Source organism: Clupea harengus, chromosome 9, assembly GCF_900700415.2.
Source record: "Clupea harengus chromosome 9, Ch_v2.0.2, whole genome shotgun sequence".
Taxonomy (NCBI): Eukaryota; Metazoa; Chordata; class Actinopteri; order Clupeiformes; family Clupeidae; genus Clupea; species Clupea harengus.
In genome coordinates, this window is record NC_045160.1 from 8601329 (window position 1) to 8612654 (window position 11326).

The 11326-nt window shown below is 40.1% G+C and overlaps 1 protein-coding gene and 1 long non-coding RNA gene across 2 annotated transcripts; one reads left to right on the top strand and one right to left on the bottom strand.

Annotated features, from left to right (window-relative positions):
- Positions 1-324: 324 nt before the first annotated feature.
- Positions 325-2933, top strand: LOC105899808 (olfactory receptor 10J5-like). The gene is made up of 2 exons (XM_031574147.1): positions 325-913; positions 2536-2933. The coding sequence occupies exons 1-2, from the start codon at positions 376-378 to the stop codon at positions 2931-2933; spliced, it is 936 nt and encodes a 311-aa protein (XP_031430007.1). The 5' UTR covers positions 325-375.
- A 3221-nt stretch (positions 2934-6154) lies between these two features.
- Positions 6155-6798, bottom strand: LOC116221937. Its single transcript, XR_004164359.2, has 3 exons — positions 6708-6798; positions 6431-6561; positions 6155-6260 (listed from the first exon to the last, which is right to left on the bottom strand). It is a non-coding gene; the product is annotated as an uncharacterized LOC116221937 (long non-coding RNA).
- Between the last annotated feature and the right edge of the window lie 4528 nt (positions 6799-11326).

The window sequence follows — 11326 nt, forward strand, 5'->3', positions numbered from 1 at the left end:
ACTAGGAAGTTCGGGTCCACTATTCTAGCTTTCATACATGTGGTAATCAGTTGCTACTGTACTCTATTAGTAAAGCGAATGATTTGCCTCTAAGCCATTGTGTATTCATTTCATGCTGCACGGAACATGATAATAATCATTCAAACATGGGTCCTCTCTGCCAAACAGAAAGGGTGAAAAGATGATGTAATGACAGTGACCATTCCCAAGTGAAGCCGTTTTGACTCCTCCTGGTTCACCTTTCCTTTAAGTACACAGCTTACACATTGTCTTGCTTAACGGATAACAAGGGATTTTCAACTTTTAGTGTACCGTAATACCATAATGAGTTAACATATTTGAAATACTTTTTCATTGTATTTTATATGGTTAACGATGAAAAACTTAACTAAGATTTCATTTATTATCCTGACTGCATACACTGATGTTGGAAATGTTAAATACCTTTACTTCACTATTTTGTTGGCATTATATGTTTGCATAATTTTTGCCAATGTGCTTGTAATCAGAGTTGTTTGCATGGATAGGTCTCTGCATGAGCCCATGTACCTGTTTTTGTGCAGTCTGTGTGTGAATGAACTATATGGCAGCACAGGTCTATTTCCTTGTCTTTTGGTTAATTTGATCTCACACACCCATGCAATTTCTCTTACATATTGCTACTTGCAGATGTACTGTTTGTATACTTATGCAACAGTGGAGTATTGTAATTTGTCTGTCATGTCTTATGACAGGTACATGTCAATCTGTCATCCTTTACAGTATAACCGCATCATGACACAGAGGAGAGTGTGTATTTTAATTCTGCTGGCATGGTCATACTCCTTTTGCCAATTTACTGTTACCCTCTCCTTGAATTTGCGTTTACAGTTGTGTGGTAATGTCATGGAGAAAGTGTGGTGTGACAACTACAGTGCCCTCCACAATTATTGGCACCCCTAGTGAATATGAGCAAAACAGGCTATAAAAAAATATGTCTTTGCTGTTTATCCTCTTGGTCTTTCACTCAAAATATTCACAAAAATCTTGCCTTTTCATTGAAGTAAAACTATTGAAAGAAAAAAAAACTGTTGACATTAAATAAATATTTTTCCCCAAAACATGTGTGCCACAATTATTGGCACCCCTTAATTTAATGTTTTGTGCAGCCTCCCTTTGCCAAGATAATAGCTCTGAGTCTTCTCCTATAATGTGTGATGAGGTTGGTGAACACATGGCACGGGATCTGAGACCATTCCTACATACAGTATCTCTCCAGATCCTTCAGATTCTTAGGTCAACGCTTGTATACTCGGCTTCAGCTCTTCCGACAGATTTTCTATGGGGTTTAGGTCGGGGGACTGTGATGGCCATGGCAAAACCTTTATTCCGTGGTCGGTGAACAATTTTTGTGTTGATTTTGAGGTGTGCTTCGGATCATTGTCCTGCTGGAAGGTCCAACCACGGCCCATTTTAAGCTTCCTAGAGGGGGCTGTTAGGTTTTCATTTAATATCTGCTGGTATTTGATGGAGTTCATGATACCATGTCTCCTAACAAGATGTCGAGGGCCTTTGGAAGCAAAACAGCCCCACAACATCAAAGATCCGCCACCATACTTCACATTGGGTATGGGGGTCTCTTCTGTATGGCTATCTTTCTGTCTACGCCAAACCCACCTTTGATGTTTGTTGCCAAAAAGCTTTATTTTGGTCTCATCTGACCATATAACTCGGTCCCATTGAAAGTCTGACTTACATTTGGCAAACTGTAGGCTCTTTAGTTTGTTGTTGATTGACAGCAGAGGCTTTTTTCTGGCAACCCTCCAAAACAATTTGTGGTGATGGAGGTGGCGTCTGATGGTAGTTCTGGAGACTTTCTGAACCCAAGACTCAATTTACCTCTGCAATTCTCCAGCTGTGATCCTTGGAGATTCTTTTGCCAGTCGAACCATCCTCCTCACGGTGCGTGGGGTCAATTTACAGATAGGTCCTCTTCCAGGCTGATTCTTAACATCTCCTGTCGCTTTAAACTACTTAATTATTTCCATGATAGTGGAAATGGGTATTTTCAACTCTTTAGAGATTTACTTGTGTCCATTTCTTGATTTGTGCAGCTCCACAACTTTCCGTCGCACATTGTCACTGTGTTCTTGGGTCTTTCCCATAGTGATGAATGACTAATGGAATTTGGCCTGTGTCACCTCATATTTGTTCGCCAGTGGAACAGGAAGTCATGGTTGACCTCTTAAGAGTTCCTTATCAAACAGGTGAACTTAAAAATGTAAAACATGACTGGAAATATACTTCAGTTAGATTTTAATTATAAGATTTTTCTAGGGGTGCCAATAATTGTGGCACACATGTTTTGGGGAAAAATATTTATTTAATGTCAACAGTTTTTTTTTCTTTCAATAATTTTGCTTCAATGAAAAGGTAAGATTTTTGTGAATATTTTGAGTGAAAGACCAAGAGGATAAACAGCAAAGACATATTTTTTTATAGCCTGTTTTGCTCATATTCACTAGGGGTGCCAATAATTGTGGAGGGCACTGTATTTGCTGGTCCGACTTTCCTGTTCAGATACAACTGTAAATAACATGTATGGCCTTTATGCAACTGTCCTAACTATTTGTGCTCCACTGGTACTCATGTTATACTCTTACATCAGGATCATCAAAATTACTTTCAGGTCCAGTAAAAGTGCAAAAAAGAAGTCCTTAAGTACATGTGCTCCTCATATTGTTTCACTGCTAAATTATTCCATAGGTTGCTCTTTTGAAATCATTCAGAGCAGACTAGGTAAGGCAAATATCCCAAGCATTCTGCGCATCATTATTTCAATATATTTTTTAATGATTCCACCACTTGTTAATCCAATTATGTATGGACTAAAGATGGCTAAAATTAGAGAAGCATGTAAAAAAGTTGTCTGTCCAAGAAAATCCTTCTTTTAAAATGCAGCAGACACGGTGATGCTATGTATTGTTACAAACAAATAATTTTCCTTAATTTCTGTGTAAATGGAATATTGATTCCATTTTTACAGGTTTTCTGTATAGTGCTTTGTGAAGGTATGGAGGGCTGTATTTACACTTTTACACTAAAAGAGGCATACATTTGATACGATATCTTTGAGTTTGGTATGACAACAAGGCAAGTGTGTGGTGTTACACATTTTATGTTACTTGTGTTTTTATTTATATTGACATTTTAGTTATAGGCAATGAAATGGATAACATCATCACACTACATACTGTATATCTGCATACGTGTCTGCTCTTACTGTCAAGTTTCACTTACTGTCTTTTCTTTTGTGCAACTTAAATAACAACATAATCAAGACAGTCTACCAAAACATGTTAAATTGCCACTAAATAGTTACTGATAGAATCCCTTACCACAAAATAATCTATAGGTTCCTACAGGAGAGAATTGGGTAACACTTGGATAGTCCGCCTACAGAGGGCATACAGAGTATCATTTCATTAGTTAACATTCAGAAATTCACTGTTTGCCTTGTTCTGAACAGATTATATATAGATTATATGTGACAATTGATGAACATTCCTACATATTCTCAGAATGATTTGAATGACTCACTCGACCTACACAAAAAAAATAAAAATTCACCGCGACCTCAGGCCTACCTGCGTGTGTGTGTGTGTGTGTGTGTGTCCCGTGTCGCCTCCATATATGCACGTGTGTGTTCCAGTGTGTCGTGTGTGCCATTAAAAAAACCTGACAAAGGTCTTAATTATATTATTATATTATACAAATGTTCAACAATGCATGTACAAATATAGTACAAGATTTCAGTTATCTTTGTTGAACAGTTTAAATGCTCAACGAAGGTTCAACATTATATCTCCAACAATACATAGGCAAATGTTCAACAAATGTTTTACCATGTGTATACATTTTTGTATTTCATTGATGTTGATCATTAATGAGATTTTAACTGCATGTTTCAACACCTTCTCCTTTCTTACATGTGAACGTTGCTAAATATTCTCGAAGAAATAGTGGAGTTAAAAGTTTCTCATTTAAGACATGTTCAAAAATGAATATACTAATATTCATATTGGCTTCTTCATGTAATGCATTCATAAACCTTAGCCTTTACCCCATAGATTCAACCACATAAATGTAATGAAGTTGATTCTGACATGCATAACCAGTAAATATCTGTAGATTATCATGTGGACAACCAAAGTAAAGTGAAAACTGAGAGTCTACAGGCTATTTATTTCCATCTAGGTACATGAAAACATTAACAGAACAGATGAACCAGAAACACAATGTAACACAATGAAGTTTTTTTTTTCTCCACATGCTGGACCTCTGCATTTCTATAACGTAACGTTTTAAAGCAAATGTTGTAGAGTGTAACAAAAGCATTTGAAAATAACAAACATTTAGAGGCTAAAGGTACAGCCAGAGATTCTAATCTAGTACACTTTTTGTGTTCGTATAGTCCTGGCTCTGTAAAAGGCAACTAAAGTGGCTCGGACTGTGCCAAAGACTATTCGAGCCAATCAACATGTTGCTTCAGAAGCACAGAATGGAGGTGTGTAATTAAATTGGCCTTCAGCTCAAATATCATCATGCTTTCATAGAATGCACCAGTTTTAACATATCACTGTTAAACTATGTAAGAAGTTGAACAACTGTCTGCTAGCATTGCTACGTCACAGGGAACAATTCTTAACTTGAGATGCATTTCTGCAAGAAAATGTGAAGTATGATTGCTCAACAGTAGCAGACGCTTGTCCAGCAAATGACAGATTATTCAGCCACAACACTGGGCCCATAGTTAGGAGCATACAGCACAGTAGCTTTATGATTCATAAAACCGTATTCAAAATGAGTTGACAGTCTTAATGTATTGTGTGCAATGAACTTCATAATTTAAAATTTGATTTTGAAGGGAACCTATTAGTAGACTATTGTCCTCTTCTGGCTGTGCTCACACATGCCATCCAGCAATCTATTAATTGATGTAATTATTTAGTTACTGGACAATAAATGTATTGTATGGAATATGATCCATGTCTAGGCCTATTTTCTAACTTCTGTGCACCAGATTTGGAGCTGATCACCCTGCCTAACCTAAGACATGCATATAATCGGTCCTCGTTGGTAGTACTAAGATAAGGAATAGACTGCACCATAACATTCATTGTATCTATCCATGAGGAAGCTGACTTCTATATCTACTACAGAAAAGGCTGCTCTTACATGAATAGAAAGTAGAAGATATGATTGGAGTGCGTGTTATCTGTGGGTCACAGGGATGTGTCACAGGATTTTGCTGTTTCCAGTAGGCTAACGAATTTGAATTTGTCTTCAACATCAGGATATTTCAGGCAAATTTGGTAGGTAATGTAGCCTATGTATTTTCAACATCAGACTGTACACATATTTCTTCAAAACCGTTAATAATGAATAAGTGGACAGTGGAACCAGAGAGGATTGATGCAGAGTAAGAGCTGAGTAAGGGCCCCTTCAGGCTGTGCTATTACATACCGTCAAGGAATCTATTAATTTATGTAATTAATTAGTTACTGGGCAATTCAGCAGTTGTAGAGGAATATGGTCTATGTCTAGGCCTATTTTCTAACTCCTGTGTACCTAATATAAGACATGCATATGTGACCATATGGTAAGTTCCCCAATACTTGGTATGTTACCCAATTAAATGGATTCAAACCGAGGCTGTTATAAGCAATAAATAATTTATTTCAATACAGATCTTGTGTTCTTTACGTGGCAGGAGTAACAAAACACGATGACGATACATACATCAGACTTAAAAGAAAACAAAAAAACACATAACATAGGCCCAGGGGGCCAACCCAGAGTAACTAGGGTAACACGGCTAGAGTACCTCTGACCACTATTCAGCCATACGTGATGAATAGCACACTCATGCACACACTAGGGTAATACTGCAAAGTGCAAAACGGTGAGATCAAGATAAATCACACAGAGAACAACCTTATACAGGTCATGTCAAACTCCACTCAACCACTAGGGGGTGTTCACACAGCAACTTAAGGGGCAGAATAGTACCATACCTGTACCAATACAGTGTTACCTTGCCACTCGCCCTGAGTTAGGCACCCAGGCCACAGAAATGGGTGACAATGATACAACTACACGTAACAATGAGACACGTGGCTTCAACTAGGTCAGTCAATACACACAGAACTACATCAAAGAAATAAACAGGAGGAAAACAGTGGCCAGACTATCAACTGTGTGTCAATTGCTGCTGTGATCTACAAAAGAGAGATTGTTTTAAACATTGACAGATATTGCACATTTTCCCTGAAACAGTATAACTCTCTCATCCGTTTAATAATTACAAAATAGACATTTGAAATATAAAAACATTTCAGACACATTAAAAGAGTTACAATATGAAGCACTACAGCAGTGCTCTGCCTACCTTGGCCTTGACGGTCATACCAAAGGAAGGACCCAGGTGGACATGGGGAGGAGGGACCCACGTCAGCTTGGCGTCCCTTGTTAACCCCAGTAGCCAGGGGAGACCTCTTGCAATACTATAGTCAAACAGGGCTACGAGGAGTTAAGCAAACACTGCAGTCAGCCTTATGCGAGATCACAACAGAGAACTGTTTCGGTTTGTTTTACCCCCAAAGCATTCTAAATCAGGCCACGTAGTAAACAAGGCTAACCGATAGAAAGTGATGAAAGTAACATACCAATGCCTAACGTGAAGTTCCGGCATGAAACTCCTGACAAGGTGCAGCTAGCGTCTTACTCCCACCAGTGACGGCAACGTGCGTTTCAAACAATCGGCAAGAGCATATCCTAGTTTATCTAGGCGGAAACTACAAGCTCATTATCGCTCAATTAACTGACAGGTGGGTGTAAGCCAGTGAACGTCTACGTGGGCTGACCCTATCACACATATAATACTGCTGTTCACGTTCATACCAGCCGACTTGGTGCTATTGTTTTCTATTATTCAGAAATATCGTAATCCCTCTTATTGCAAGTCTCCACTATGCCAGCTAGTGCTCTAAGAAGACATGCATTAGAGTCTTCAATAGCATATCTCAATATTCAATTTCAATGTTTAAATGGTTCGGGAACATCTTTGATAACCAGCCAGATATGTAAACTTGCGCTGTAAAATATAGACTGTTATTGTTTTGGTTTAAACTGGGCCCTATTCGTCGTAGCTCGTTAAGCGAGTTACCGAGATAATTTTCAGGGTGAGATAATATAAGTCCCTCCTTTCAGTTCGTGGAAGCAACTAGGATGAGCACGCGCATTTGCCCTGATAAGTTTACTCTGGTTCAAATTAATGACATGATTTGACAGCGGATAAGCCGTGGACGACCCGATATATATCCTGTCCTCAATCATCTCGGTAATTCAAACTGGCTAATAGGACAATTGATCGACTTAACCCTTACGACGAATAGGGCCCTGGACTGTCACGCCAGAGCGATATCCTGCACCTGCCGCACCCCCCCTGACTTCAACTCGCTCAGTTGCACCACTTCCACAATCACCTGAGTACTGATGGCCAGCACCTGTCACGTCCACACTTAAACCCCTCACTCCCTTCACATGGTGTCTGGCCTCGTTGGACAACAGACTTACAATCCTGCGACAACAAACACTTGACGATTCCCAGCTCTCCTCGGGACTCACACCAAGATCCCCAGTTCCCGTCCGGTATTGTACCGAATATTCCCCATATTCTGTTCCGCAGCCCTTTATATTCCGTGCCCCAGAGCCTAGTCTGTATAGTTTAGCAGAAGTGTGTATTCTTAGTTATAGTTATTTCCAGGGCTTTGAGCTAGAGTACCCTTTGTTTTGGTTTGTTTATATTTTTTTTTAGTTGTCCATAAAACTACATTCCTGAATGGTGTCCTAGTTAGTTTGTTTGTGTAACGCCTGTGACTACGCCAGCCCAGAGGGGCAGTGTTCACGAGTTACGCTAATACAGACACGCTAGGTTAGTTTAAGCTTGTGGCTGGGCAACACACACGCACCAAAGACAAATCAGTGAGATCAGTGATGTGACTTTCTTTTGGGAGACTGAACTCACACATTCACACCCGCATTGGTTTGTGGTGGGCCAAGAGTACTCAGAGAGCATGGTTGTAATTGTTGGGTGGGGAGAGGCACCACGTTTTTGGTCTAAGGCCAACCGGAAAGAGAGAAAGGAGATGGTGGTGTCAGAGGTGATAAGGACAGAGGAAGAGCGCTATAAGATCAAGGCTGTGTCCCAGAGCCGACAAGGAAGCTGGACAACCTGGGAGGGGGTTGTCGCCCGGAAGATCAGTTGGTCAGACTTGTGGAAGATCCCTCAAGCGAGGCTCGGCTTCCTCATCAGGTCAACGTATGACACGCTTCCCTGTCCTCGGAACCTCCACCAGTGGTTCGGAAACGAGGAAGTCTGCCCACTCTGTAACACTCCCAACGCAAGCCTCCGGAACATCCTGTCGGGCTGTAAAATCGCGCTTTCGCAGGGACGCTACAGATGGCGCCATGACCAGGTCCTGACAAAGCTAGCTGAGGTACTGGAAGGGCGCAGACGGGAAAGCAGGGGATGTCTCCCACCAACGGAACACCACATCAACTTTGTCGGGGAGGGCGGAGGAAGAAGAAGCACCAGGCCAAAAGCAACACCAGAGCTCTTTTCCTCTGACCAGGAGTGGAACATGCGAGTAGATCTTGGCAGGCAGCTCCAGTTCCCCAGCGAAATCACCACCACGTCTCTCCGACCTGACATAGTGGTGTGGTCCACCAAGGCAAAAACTGCACTCCTCATTGAGCTCACAGTACCATGGGAGGAGGGAATCGAGGCCGCTTTCGAACGAAAGAAGACCAAGTACTCGGACCTGGCTGCGGAGTGCAGGGAGGCTGGCTGGAAGACCACCATCTACCCAGTGGAGGTTGGATGCCGAGGCTTTGTGGGGCAGTCAACCACACGCCTACTAAGGGACGCAGGCGTGACAGGAGGAAAGCTTAAGAAAGCAACAAAAGAGCTGGCGGAAGAGGCAGAGAAGGGCAGCTTTTGGCTGTGGCTAAGGAGGAGGGGAAAGGGCGGGGGAAAGAACACCTAACCCAGATACCAGCTGCAGGGGGTGACAGGGAGTCGTCCCCGTCACTGCTCTCCCACCAGGAGATGTTCCAGGATTAAAGGAGCGAAACGTCTGTGAATGGTGGTTCCTGGCTGACGACCCTGCAGGCACCGGAGGAGGTGCGTCAGGCAGCAATGCCCAGCAGGAAATTCAAGCTACCTGTTCAATTACACACACACAGTTATTGAACAACTGTTGATGAACTGCCACAATTTTAGAGTTAAAAATAATTAGATGGATGGTTTAAGTAGTCCAAAGACTGTTGTTTTCTCACTGATGATTCATAATGGGCTGTTTTGTTGATGAAAGGGCATTTACTAGAGTATGCCTATATGATCAGAATCTCTTTATGTGCAGTTTTTAATTTTTTATTATTATTGCTGTTGGATTACCATTTGACAGTGTCTGTCACAATGTTGCTATTTCACTACAAAAAAGTCAGTTTTCTTGTAAAGAATCAGTAACATATGCTAAGAGAGAGATGTGCATAAGTGGTGGAAAATTTATCTTCAAATTGATGTAAGGCTTAGATCAGTAAACATAACATAAAAACACAACTTTGATTCAAGGTGTATACTCATTACTACAAGCAGTGTAAGATGATGAAATACTCAATGCCTGCCCCTTTTCTGACAAACAGCATCTGTTTCTCTCCATGCTCAGAAAAAGACCTTAGAATGGAAAGGGTTAAACCTCTGAAAATTAGATCCTCCCATAGATATGCTCATTTTATTAAAAGATAAACAATATGAACTAGAAAGGCTATATTCTGAGAAGGTTAATGGTGTTATACAGAGATCTAAGGCTATTTGGATGGAAAAAGGGGAAAAATGCACCGCCTTTTTTCTTAGATTAAATAATAGAAATAATCATAGAAAAAATATAACTAAATTATTATCAGAGATGACCTGTATAACATCCCCTGAACAGATCTTAGCAGAACAAGTTAACTATTTTAGAGAAATGTATTCCTTTAATCAACAACCAGTATCCCTTACAGAATTAAATTGCAGCAACTTCTTTCCAGAGAATGCTGTGAAATTGAATGTAACTCAGAGAGCTAGCTGTGAGGGGCTAATAACTGAAGAAGAACTGCTTTTAGCCATAAATTCATTTCAGACGGGGAAATCGCCTGGATTGGATGGCATTTGCATGGAGTTTTATAAGGTCTTTTATGAAGAAATTAGAGGTCCTCTTCTTACGTGCTTTAATTATTCTTATGAGACAGGTGAACTGTCTCCTACACAATGAGAAGGCCTGATCTCATTGCTTCTTAAACAAGACGGTAACGGAAAAGATAAGGATCCTCTATATTTAAAAAATTGGAGGCCACTAACATTGTTGTGCTGTGATGCACGTATTTTATCAAAATGTCTCGCTCTCAGAATAAAAAAGGTGATCAGTTACATTATAAAAACAGAGCAATCCGGCTTCATTGCTGGTAGATATATTGGTGATAATATTAGACACGTTTTAGAAATTATTGAATACTATGAAAAGAAATGTCGGGAAGGCCTATTGTTTGTTGCCGACTTTGAGAAGGCTTTTGATAAAATAAGGTGGGATTACATCCGCGAATGTCTTCAAAAAGTCAATTTTGGTCATTCCTTTCTTAAATGGTTTAACGTCCTATATAATAATCCTCGAAGCAAAGTCACCAACTATGGATACCTATCGGATAGTTTTGAATTATTGCGTGGCGTTCGCCAAGGCTGTCCTCTTTCACCATATCTGTTCATCATTGTAATAGAAACACTAGCTAATCGAATTAGGAATAATAACAACATACTAGGATTAACCATCAATGGATTTGATACAAAAATCTCATTGTATGCTGACGACGCTACCTTCTTTATACAACCAAAACAGACAGTACTGGCAGCCCTTATGGAAGACCTTAACTCTTTTTCTCTAATCTCCGGTTTAAAACCAAACTATGAAAAATGTACAATCTTAAAAATTGGTGCCATCAAATATTCAAATATGAAGCTACACTGCTCCGATCAAGTCAAATGGAGCAATGGTCCTGTCAATATGCTTGGGATTACTATACCAGAAAATATGGCTGAACTGACCAAAGTCAACTTCAATAAAAAAATTATAAAGATGGACAAGATACTCATGCCTTGGTATGGGAAATCATTGTCCCTTTATGGAAAAGTGACTTTAATAAACACACTCGTAGTTTCTCAATTTGTTTATTTATTTCAATCACTACC